The sequence below is a fragment of the Squalius cephalus genome (assembly GCF_949319135.1).
Source record: "Squalius cephalus genome assembly, chromosome: 3".
Classification (NCBI taxonomy): Eukaryota; Metazoa; Chordata; class Actinopteri; order Cypriniformes; family Leuciscidae; genus Squalius; species Squalius cephalus.
The window spans coordinates 40,324,434-40,336,982 of NC_137124.1; the positions used below are offsets into that span (position 1 = coordinate 40,324,434).

General features: G+C 43.9%; 1 protein-coding gene across 1 annotated transcript in view; it reads right to left on the reverse strand.

Moving 5' to 3' along the window:
* larp7 (La ribonucleoprotein 7, transcriptional regulator) overlaps positions 1 to 12,549 on the reverse strand; it is a 42,409-nt gene that overhangs the window by 15,676 nt on the left and 14,184 nt on the right. Inside the window, exons 8-10 of the mRNA XM_079865356.1 lie at positions 9,414 to 9,561; positions 9,102 to 9,241; positions 8,915 to 9,024 (exon numbers count right to left, since the gene is read on the reverse strand). Of these exons, the coding sequence (XP_079721482.1) occupies positions 8,915 to 9,024; positions 9,102 to 9,241; positions 9,414 to 9,561 (398 nt within the window). The remainder of the gene's footprint in view (positions 1 to 8,914; positions 9,025 to 9,101; positions 9,242 to 9,413; positions 9,562 to 12,549) is intronic.

Sequence of the window (12,549 nt, forward strand, 5' to 3'; positions counted from 1 at the left end):
TTTTGAATGCAGATCCAAGTCTAGCACCGGTACACATCATGAGGCGCATACTGGAAAGTTTACTCCCTCCAGCTGCAGACCTGGTGAAAAGTTTTGGACCCAACGTTCTGCCTGCTACCTTTCTGCACGTGCTTGACTCCGCTTATGCCACAGTTGAAGATGGGGAGGAGCTGTTTGCCAAATATCTGAACATTCTTCAAGACCAGGGAGAACAACCATCTTCATACCTGCAGAGACTCCAGCTCGCTCTTGGTAGCGTGGTTAAGCGTGGTGGTATTCCAGCTGCTGAATTTGCTGAAGCAATTTTGCAGAGGGTGCTGGGACAACGGCGTGATAAGTTGCAACTGGAACAGAAAAGAGACCAACCACCTCCCTTCTCAGAGCTGTTGTTTATGCTCAGAACTGAAGAGGACAGGCAGTTGGCAAAAGAGACACTAATGAAGAAGCACATTCCATCAGTGAGGCACCATGCAAAACTGCAAACTCATAGCACTAGTGCATGTGCATGTGACCATACCTCAGACACAAGCGCTATTGAAGAACTGAAAAAACAGATGTTGCGACTTCAGAGCCAGATGTCCTGCTAAACCAGACACCCAGTCGAACAAAAAGAACCCAAAACCTGGTCAAGGAGCCAACAGGCCAAAGCCTTGGTTTTGTTTCCAGTGCGGGCAGGATGGTCACATAGCCCCCAACTGTTCCAGTCAGCCAAATCCCAGTCTGGTGGAAGAGAAATGCCGCCAGCTCAAATGCAAGCAGCAATCCTGGGAAAAACGGAAGCCATCAAACTAGAAGCAGCTTCTGCTGAGGGACAAGCGGGAGCTGCAACCAATGAATGTCCCCACGTTAAGCATTCATCACCACGTTGCCCATTGCCAAAGGGGTTGGTGGGTACAAGAAGCACCGGCGAGGTCAAGGTTAAAGGGACCACCTTCCATTGCCTTTTTGACACGGGGTCCCAAGTCACCACAGTTTCACATTCCTTCTACAACACCTACCTCTCAGACCACGAAATAAAGCCGTTGCATAATCTGTTGGAGGTAGAGGGCGCCAATGGACAATGTGTGCCTTACATCGGGTATGTGGAACTCTGTTTGACTTTCACACCTGAGTTCATAGGGGAAGAGATGGACATCAATACCCTGGCCTTGGTTGTACGGGACCTGCGAATGACACAGCCCCCTGTTCTGATTGGCACCAACACTCTAGATGTTGTCTACGACCAGCACTATCTATCACGCTCTGAGTTTCATCCTGTGCCTTTTGGATACAAGGCGGTGCACAAGATTCTGGAGATAAGACGCAAGCTAACAACCGATGACTATCATGGCATTTTGAAGATGCTGTCCACCACCCCACAGACCATTCCTGCTCGGAAGACTGTTGTGCTGGACGCATATGCCATTTGTCCATTTCTGCAATTTCTGGTGAAATCTAGTCTTGTCGACCTACCTCCAGTCCAACCTGTCCATCTGCCAGTGGTAATCACCAATGAATCTGACCACGACGTTGTGATTCCTACCAGAGTAGCCATCGCAGAGTTAAGTGCCATCCAGACCATCCTTCAAAAAGAACAAAGTGTGCGTCAACCTTCCCATTCTACAGAGCCAATCCTGACCAAGCTGAACTACAAATTCGGAGAGTAGCCGCTCTCAACTGAATGGAAGCAACGTGTAACAGCAATGCTCGACAGTATGCCTGAGGTGTTTGCAAAGCATGAATTCGATTTTGTTCGCACGGACAAGGTTAAGCATGACATCAAGCTTTCCGATCCAACTGCTTTCAAGCAACGACCAAGACCGATACACCCTCAAGATGTGGATGCTGTTCGTAAGCACATTCAAGAACTATTGCAGTCTGGTGTTATACGCGAATCTAACTCACCCTTTGCTTCCTCGATAGTTGTGGTGCGGAATAAAAATGGTACGGTACGGCTCTGTATCGATTATCGACGGTTGAATGCACAGACAATCAAGGATGCGTAAGCACTGCCGAAGCTGGAAGACACATTCTCAGCACTCGCTGGCTCCACATGGTTCTCTACACTGGACTTGAAATCTGGGTACTATCAGATAGAGATGGAGGAACGCGACAAAAGCAAGACAGCATTCGTATGTCCACTTGGATTGGTGACGAATGCCCCAAGCACCTTTCAACACCTCATGGAGCTGTGCATGGGGTATTTGAATTTGAAAGAAGCATTGGTGTTCATTGATGATCTGCTCATGTTTGCACCAACACTGGAAGAGCACGAGCAACGTCTGATGAAAGTGCTCCAACGCCTGAAAGAGTTCGGATAGAAGTTATCCGTTGAAAAATGTGTCTTCTTCCAAACATAAGTTCACTACCTTGGGCATGTCGTTTCCAGTGATGGTGTGAAGACCGATCCTGACAAGATTGCCACATTAACGTCCTGGCCTGTCCCTCAAAACCTCAAAGAACTCAGATAATTCCTTGGTTTTGCAGGGTACTACCGGCAGTTTGTGCAGGGGTATTCTTCCATCGTCAGACCCCTCAATGATTTAACTTCTGGATATCCGCCCAGCCAGAAAAGGTCCAAGCAGGTGGGGAAGTCGCAACATTATCTGAATCCAAAATAACTTTTTGCTGACCGTTGGACCCCTGCTTGCCAGCAAGCCTTCGAGGAGATAATCAAGAAGCTCACGACAGCCCCGGTCCTTGCCTTTGCCGATCCAAGGAAACCCTACATCTTACACATGGACGCAAGCTCTACTGGTCTTGGTGCGGTATTGTATCAAGAGCACGATGAACGAAACCGGGTGGTTGCATACGCTAGCAGAGGCCTGTCACGCAGTGAAAGCAGATACTCCGCACAAACTTTTTGGCGCTCAAATGGGCGGTCACAAAGAAATTCACTGACTACTTGTACGGATCGGATTTCACTGTAGTCACTGATAGCAATCCATTAACGTATTTGTTGACTTCTGCAAAACTGGATGCTACCAGCTACCGATGGCTCTCCGCCCTTTCAACTTTTACATTCAAGATTGTCTATCGAGCCGGGAAGTTGAATGCTGATGCTGACGGACTCTCTCGGCGACCTCATGCTGGACTATCAGAGGATGCCCTATCCCAGAAGGACAGAGAGAGAGAGAATACTGAAGTTCACAGAACAACACCTTGAGGATCCATTCTGTGTTTCTATTGACCAGCATTCAGTCCAAGCTGTATGTGACAGACAACTGGTGTACAGCTCACCCGACCAAGACCAAGTCGCTGCTCTTGTGCAAACGCTCTCCACTACCGCTGACAGCCTGCCAGACAGTTTTGTAAACGATCTGCAGTTCTCTTCACCCGTTGTGCCATCCCTCTCTGATGTTGAGATCGCTGCCACACAAAGAGCCGATCCAGTCCTTCAGCACATCATTGCTCAGTTGGAGAGAGGAGAAACTCCGCCGCCATCCCTGAGGGAACAGCTCCCCGATCTGCCATTAGTCCTGCGAGAGCTTACACGTCTGGAGCTCCATAATAAATGTTCTCGTCAGGAGGAGGCATATCGGAGGTGAGCCCACTTACCAACTTGTCCTTCCAGAGGAGTATCGGCCTAATGTCTTCTTCCAGCTTCACGATCAAATGGGCCATTTGGGCACAGAGAGAACACTGGACCTTGTCAGATCCCGTTTCTTCTGGCCACGCATGTCAGTTGATGTCTGTAACAAGATCAAAAGATGTGAGCGATGCATCCGGAGGAAAGCACAACCAGAAAAAGCTGCACCCCTTGTCAACATCCGAACATCAAGACCTCTAGAACTCGTCTGTATGGACTTTTTGCCTATAGAACCAGATCGGAGTAACACAAAAGATGTCCTCGTCATAACGGATCACTTCACAAAATACGCCGTAGCAGTGCCTACCCCGAATCAATGAGCCAAGACAGTCGCTAAAGCCCTATGGGACAACTACCTGGTTCATTATGGAATCCCTGAGCGGCTCCATAGCGATCAAGGGCGCGATTTCGAATCACATACCATCAAAGAGCTCTGTCAAATGGCTGGAATCCACAAAATCAGGACCACACTATACCATCCTCGCGGCAAACCTGTGGAACGATTCAATCGAACACTTCTAAACATGTTGGGCACTCTGCAAGATCAAGATAAAACTCACTGGAAAGATTTCGTCAAGCCGCTTGTACACGCTTACAACTGTACTCGAAATGACGTCACTGGATACTCCCCCCATATGAACTTATGTTCGGTCGACAACCCCACCTTCCTATTGATTTGGCTTTTGGGCTGCCTGTGTCTGAGAAAACGTCTACATCTCATTCACAGTATGTTGAAAAGCTAAAGTCCCATCTTGAAGAAAGCTACAGGATTGCGACCGATAACTCAGAAAAGGTTATGGGGAGAAACAAGCTCAGATCACAGCTCGACAAGCAAGTCACAGCTTCAAAACTCTCAGTTGGGGACAGAGTTCTGGTCAGGAATGTCAAACTACGAGGCAAGCACAAACTCGCGGACAGATGGGAGCCAGATGTGTATGTTATCCAGAAGAAAGCCGGCACTCTTTCAGTATACACAGTCAAGCCAGAAAGCAAAGATCGCCCCATCAGAACTCTCCACCGAGACCTATTGCTGCCTTGTGGTTATTTATCGCCAGCTTCCAAACCTGAACCAGCAAAGACCACATCAGTAAAGTTATTGCCTCCAGTGATTCCTGAAAGCTCTGACCTTCCAGACCCTGATGATGATCTGCAAGAACTGTTCTTACCTTACTTACCTGACAACTCCAGCTCCTCAGCTCCTCTCCTACCCGTGTCACAACCGTGGTGGACTTACCTGTTCCAGCGCCTGCAGTTCCTCCCGTTGTTATGTGTGTGATTCCGCCTGGCCAGCGTTCACAGCCTGTCACTGACGTAACTGTTGAGGTGGAACAGAAATCGGAGTCTGGACCTGCACCTACTGCTGATTCTGAACCAGAACTAGATTCCATTGAGCTGGGTGTGGCTGCAGAACCTCCAGATGAAACGGACTCAAATGCTGCTGATAACCCGGAGCCTCCAGGGGAAAGCACCTCCTCTGATCCGGAACCTGTGCCTGCTCTGGAGCCAGTCAGCATTTCAAGTGATTCTGAACCATCTCTCCTACACCTGAACTTTCCAGCCCAGACTCGTAACCACGAGTGCAACGTCCCATTCGAGCACGCCAGCCGCCTACTCGCCTGCAGTATTCGAAGCTTGGGAATCCACTTCTGCATAGCATTCAGTCCCTGTTCCATGGGCTCAGTACTGCATTTGCCTCTGCTCTTCAACTTGATGAGACCCCTTTGACCTCCACTCCCTGTAACGGCGCTGTGTGCCATCAGCCATCTACATGTACGAAGCCGTACATGAGTATAGGGGGGAACCTGTAACCCGCATTTAGTTAAGCCTTTTATTTTGGCGGGCCCACTTCCTGCGGCTCCCCCGAACTCCCAACTTCCTCAAAGTTACGGGTCACGGAGTTCACTTCCTCTCTGTCTCCACTGTGGCTGTGGCATGGTCTGTTCGGCGTCCCCAAACAAATCTACAAAGTGCTCCAACCTTAGCGATTCAAGCTCTGAATACTCAGTGAGTCTTTTGCCATCCGTTACTCAACTGTAATATGTTCAGTTCAGCCGTGTGATTGCTCACCAAAGCATTATTTTGACTATAGTTGCTGCCGCTTCCCAACCAGAGCCCCTGTCTGATTCCGCTCTGTTTAGACGTCGGGCTGCGCCTGGAGACCCCGCGTTAGTCATTCCAATCTCAAAGGTAAACGTCTTACCTGTTATATTATGAAAGCCGAATTGTAGGCATCGATTTCATTTGTTAGCACGTTTGCTAGTTTAGAGCATTATTTCTGTTTTGAGCGTGTTTTGTCACTTTCGTGATTGCCACTGAAATGGCAATCACGTTTTGGTGGTCATTTAAGCCCATTGATTTTAACGTAGCTACGCATTTCCCCCTTTTTGAATATTGCGCAATACCTTTCACGAATACCAAATTCTGCTTTAGTGTTTTGTGTAATTTGGAGACTAATACTTTTGTTTATTGGAATTTGAAGGTGCACTTTGTATTATTATTTTGAATGTCAACTTTGAGTACATGTTTTGATTCTGAAAATGACTACATTTAGATTAGTTGACTATGAAATTCAAGTTATGGTGAAACACCATAGAACATGAGAATAATTACTTTATTATACTTATTCCATATAAGTATAATACTATTATTGCACAATATAGTTAGATGTGCTTTTGATTTTTATATTAATGATATTTATTTATTGAAATGCCTTGCATTAAGCGGGTATGGTTATACATACATTGATTTACTTTAGTATCTGTTACGGTTAGTTACTTTAGTAACCAGGTTACTTTATTTTTGAATGGAATTCTTAATTTGTATTTTTGGCCTTCTTAGGTCAGGTTTTTTTACTGGACCAACCAATCCCCATTCTTCACTTATGGACTCTTGAACTCTCGACCGTCCCAACTCGAGGACTCCGATCGAGATGGCGAGCTAAGAGAACTCGGACCTATACATGGATAAGTGAACCACACATCCACCGCGACTGAACCTCTCCCTATCTGGATTATTATTGCTCAACCCGTAATTAACTGACATCTGACCGGACTCTGTCTCGGCCGTGGTACACATTGCGTTTGGGGTTTTGTTTTGTTTTCCCTCCTTCCTCTGTTTTTTTTTTTTTTTTTTCCTATTTGTCGGCAGCACATTAACCTGCCATTGAACTGAATTTTAAGCAGAATTGTGTTTTGTATGTGTCATTGAAGGCACCCTGTTCATGTTGTTTTTGTTTTGTTATTTACTGAATACACACACTAATACTAAAATCTATGACTCCAGTGTACTCATTCACAACCCAGGCTCCGTGACGATCCATCTTCTGTTTCCACGTAGCATCCGCAGTCAACTGCCTAGCCTATAACTGTTACATGTGCGTGCGAGCGTGAGAGTTTTTCATTCATTGATTTTTTTTTCACATTCTCAAAATTTGTTCTGTTGCAGTCTAAACAGTTAATTTCTCTCTCGCTCTCTCTCTGAGTGAGTGTTTGTGTGTGTGTGTGAGTGAGTGAGTGAGTGTGTATGTGTGCGCGAGTGCATTTGAGCGAGAGAAAGTATCTTTTGTATTTTTTTCATTTATTGATTTTATTTAGCATATTCTCAAAATTTGCTGTTGCAGTCTTACCAGTTCATTTCTGTGTGTGTGTGGGTGTGTGTGGGTGTGTGTGTGTATAGGGGTGGGTGTCTTATTTGCACTCTTGATATTTTAGAGTGTCACTTTTTTCATTTTTTTTCTGCACAGTGGCTGATTTGTAGTTTGTGCCACCAAAAGTTTCTCTGAGTTTTGTTTTCGTATTTCCCATTAATTTCCTATGTCGGTCATTTTTGACCGCAAAGGAGCCAAGAGTGACACTTTTTTTACGACCCTTTAACATAAGAGTCATGTCCATGATTTTTTTGGTGTGTTCACATAGCTAATACAACAAAAGTCATCAAGTGTCATCCCATTCCGATTAAGCAAAAATATTCAAAATTTCAAACCGTAAAAGTGTTCGGCCATTTTTGACAGAAGAGGACCAGAGGGAATGAACAGAAGCTACTCTATTTTCTATATGCTTCTCTGTTTTATCTCTGGATGCCCATCCTGAGGTAACTAGAGAGTATGTCAGCTCCAGTTTGGATCCAGCCTATTATGAAGACTTCAGATGCAAGAAACGCCTATGAAGAAACAACGCCAACTCCTGTGAAGACTTCAGATGACGCAACTCTGAATCAACATGCACCAATGCAACAATTTTCTAAATGTCATGTGTTAACAAACAAGTATTCATTACTTCAATGAGCTCATTGTTTCTGCCTTAAATTATTACAGTTTAAATTAATATATTTTTAGCTAACTGTGATTTTGTATATGTACATTTCTGAAATACATAACTTAGACAGTTACCTCTAATAACAGATTACTCTAAATTATAATGTGGACTCATGCATTTTCTGCAAAGTAGCTTTGAAACTATGTGTATTGTGAAAAGCGCTATACAAATAAATGAGAATTGAATTGACATTGATTAGAGATGGTTGCAAGTTATTCTCGATAAACAACAACAATGGTATGCTTGTTTTTAATTCTATTTGGCATTTACCAAGGAAGCCAAGCTTTATGGACTTCGATTTCAAGGAATCTCTTGGAATGCAACTCTGCAATTTGACCAACATTTTACTCTACCCTATATTTCCGAATGGTGATAATGGGATTGGGTGCCAAATAATGATAAAGACCTTGCTAAATATCATGAGGGTATCTATAGCAGATATAACTATCACAATCAATGTTAGAAAAACAGAATAATTTGGCCAGGGAAAGAGGGGAGATATTTTAATGTGCTCAAAGAAAAGAAATTTGTTCAAAAGAAGAATGTGAAATTGTGGGGTTCAACCTAATAACTGATGTGGAGACTTATTTTGAAACATACTCATATGCTTACTCTATCGGATTCATTGGCACAAGGGTGTATTTATCCCATAGTCTTGCCATGTGAGGGATTCCAAAGGAATACTACCTCAGGGATGACAAGATTCAAGGGAAATTATGTAAGAGTATGGCATTCGGAAGATGAGAACGAATATTGTGAGACTGATCTAGGAACGGGAAATTGGGTGGTGTATTTATTTTTCTGCAGAAAAGACAAACAAAGAAATTAATATTCATATCCGATACAGAGTTAATAGTTACACTTGAACGCTGGACGATTCATTTGTTTGGCCGTCAAATAAGCGATTCTTTCAAAATTTCATAAAAATGAATTATTAATTCCCTTTGAGCTAAATCGACTTGTTTCCCTTAAATGAGTAACCAGAGATGTTTGATGTATGAAGATAACAAGTTAAAATAATTTATCACTATACCTTGATGCACCTCTTGCTTGGCAGGGGCTGGTTATAGCTAATCTTGACAATGACTCCACTCACAAACTTGGGGCCAGAAGAGGGCTCTTTCTTAGTTGTATCCTTACAAGCTTTGGGAAGAAAATAAATGTGTAAATAAATGGCAAGATTTATTCACAGAATAGATGTACCAACAAAATTAACTTACAAGCATTGTTTTTATCTTTAGTCTGTGCGATGCCACAATTCACTGACTTCAGGTTGATCTGAGAGACTGACTGCTTCAGATGGGCCATGCAGTGCTTCTGCAGTGTCAGGTACTCCTGCTTCAGGTCCAACCACTCTTTCCTGGAAGTTGAACAGGGGGCACAGATCCCTCATGAGCATGTAAAGAACAGTTTGACTAAATCCACTTCAACATCTCACTCAATTGACAATTTTTTAATGAATCAAGAATCATAAAAAAAAAAATTAAAAAAAAAAATTAAAAAAAAAAAATCGAAGACACATTGTTGCTTACTTTGAGAGGACTCTAAGCGGGATGACCTCTTCCCCTATTTTCAATCTATCCTTGAGCTTCTTCTTTCTCTTCCTCTTGGCCTTCAAAATAGAATCATCTTTCTTCTCATAGTCTAACTGTTCTTCATTCTTGCTCTCAGATGATAAATCTATGCAGCAAAAGAACATGAATTACTAGAGGTAACACCAGAGAGAGCGATGTGAGCGAAGCGGAGTGGTGTGACGCTTCGCTAAATATTCCGCTCTATGCCAATGCCCAATTGCTCACATCCCAAGCAAGCACTCCATTCATGTACCGCTCATGCTCACCAGTAAAATAAATTTCGCTCAAATCCTGCTCCAACATAAAAAGACATACAGTACAGAGAAATTTAGTTTAATGAATTTCTAGAATAAATGTCTCAATTAAAGTAGGCCTATAGATAACAGTTATGATATGTGTGGCTTTAATGAAATATATTGTAAAAAGTGGTATAAATAAACATGATTTTACAGGGGTGCCAAATTGCAGAGCTCATGCAAACATATCCACATCGCTATGAACAGATGCTTTCTTAACTCCTGTTTTCTCACCGCTGTTATTTTTGTAGTGCGTTTATTTTGTTATTGAGAGGAAAGCGCGCACCACATATTAATTCAAATTTCGCTCTCAGCCCTGTAAGCGGTGTCGGGATGTTCATCAACACAGTATACCGCTTTGAAAGCATTTCAAACTTATTTTTACCCCTAAGCAAAGAACGAAAAATAACTTTGTTGTATATGACAAATTGAATGTTTGCAAACTCAGTTTCTCCACACAGAACTCAACCTTAGACCAGGGTTGTCCAATCTTGCAGAGTTCAGCTCCAACCCCAATTAAACACACCTGAACCAGCTAATCAAGGTCTTACTTGGCATATTAGAAACTTCCAGGCAGGTGTGTTGAGGCAAGCTGGAGCTAAACTCTGCAGGACAGTGGCCCTCCAGGACCGAGTTTGGACACCCCTGCCTTAGACCTATTGCTTATTTCACAGATTCTCAAACCAGCATATCACAAAGGGCATTCTGGGTTGAGCGAGCGGCCCTGAACGGACTGAGTGTGCAGAGCATAGCTGTCAACCCTCCCGTTTTTTCTGGGTTTCTCACGTATTTTAGCTCTTTTCCCGCTGTCTTCCCGTTTTAGTATTTTCCCGTAAAATATCCCGAATTTTTACGCTCTGATTGTGTTAACTCAGAACACGCAACTATCTGTGTCTGTGAAGTGGCTTGCACTTGGCTTGCTAGACCTCCTGTAAAGCAGGTGGCAGTATACAGACAGTAGCTTAGGCTACTATCGAAGAAGACGACGACAGTTGCAGCGGCGGGCGGGAGGATGAGGGAAAAAGTAGCGGGAAGTGAACTTCAAGGAGAGTAGAGTAGATGAGTGTGATGTGCGATGATGGATCAGGACGCCGACGGCCAAAATCACCGAATTAACCACCAACCAAAACCGAGGACATTATGCTGATATTTGAGTAAATGGGAGACCACCTTCCACTACCTGACAAGCTACCATGTAGGTCCAAATTATGCCTACTGCAAAATTTGTCGTTGTAATTTCAGTGTTGGTCATGGAGGGAAAAACGACGTTTCGCAGCACGACAAATCACTGAAACACAAGCGCGAAAGTGAGTCAGCTAGGCACACAACATCTTTATCATCATTCATGGTGAACCGTGCCTCGTCTGAAGCTAACCAAATATTGAAAGCTGAGGTGAAAATGTCGATGCTAATTGCCAAAAATAACGTCGCGTTCAGTTTTTTGGATGACTTCAATGTAGTGTGGCTGACATGTTCCCGGATTCAGAGATTGCCAAGAAATACACTCTGGGGAAAACGAAGGCTACACAAATCATTAAAGGTAAGACCTTTATCATTAAAGGGTTTTTCCACACATGAAATAGTTAACCCTGGATCATTCTAAATCCAGAAATCCTGGGATATCTTGCTTTGTTTCACACTGCTCAATTTTCCCGGGGTTAACAATTAATACTGGGTATTCATAAGCGGACGGTCCACACTCTATATTCATAAATCCTAACATTCTTATTTTCATATGTGGTGTTAGTGTCAGGGCCACCATATGTAATGTAAATGGCCGTGACGGGCGTGACGTAGCACGAGGGAGAGCGGTCGATTCAAACAACAGGGAAAAATGAATTGCAATGACATTTCGGACGCTGAGGAAATTGTTGACGGACCACAGCCATACAATTATGAGCCTGCTAGGCTGCCAAGAGAGCAGGGACAGGCCAGGATTAATGTTAGACAGAACATATTGGAACTTACAATAACAGAAACTAAGCTTTGATCAGGCGTTTGTCATGCTCATTAATATCCGCCCAGACTAACGTTACGTGATATAACTTAGCGGTTTCTCATCGAGAGACAGAGAGATATTTATTCCTGATACATTTTTTGTTCCATAGGTGCTTGTGTGGGAAATGCGAGGCAATGTTTACAGCTGAGGAAAGTCAGGGAGGTGGATGCATACTGGGCCTTAGTGGAAAATGCCAAACTTCCATGGTTGCAGTTAGTGTTACTACAGTAAAGCCATGGTGAATGTTGCTGATCTGTGGACACTGGAAAGTTCGTTCATTCATTGCACAGTGTTTATTCCTGGTTTCCACGTCAGCGCTGTTTGATCCGTTAATAACAGAGAAATGTGAATATTTCTCACTAGATCTCGCAGCGATGTTATTACTGCAGTGGCGAATTCAAATGCTTTATTTACTGGATCTCGCAGTTACAGTGTTGCTTGATCAGGCTCGCGCTGCACTGGTCCAAACTGATAAACGGTCCACACAAACACAATAACGAGTAGCTCAGTTTCGTTCCGCTTACATTGCGTTTGCCAGTTGATGTTGTGCTCGCGCCTAGAACCCGAAGATGCGTGCACTGAAGGAACCGCACCAGCTCTGAGTCTCACCCGGTTCTTACTTCGGTATCCCATGATGTTGGACTCCATCATATCGCCGGGACGATAATCTTCCGATCTGAAGTGAACGCTACACACGACCGCGTTTTCCGAAGCCGATGCAGAAGAGAAATCCCGTCTCTTCACCTGCACAAACCGCACCTAGGCACGAAAGATAGCACCGTCCTTTTTCTTGTTAGGA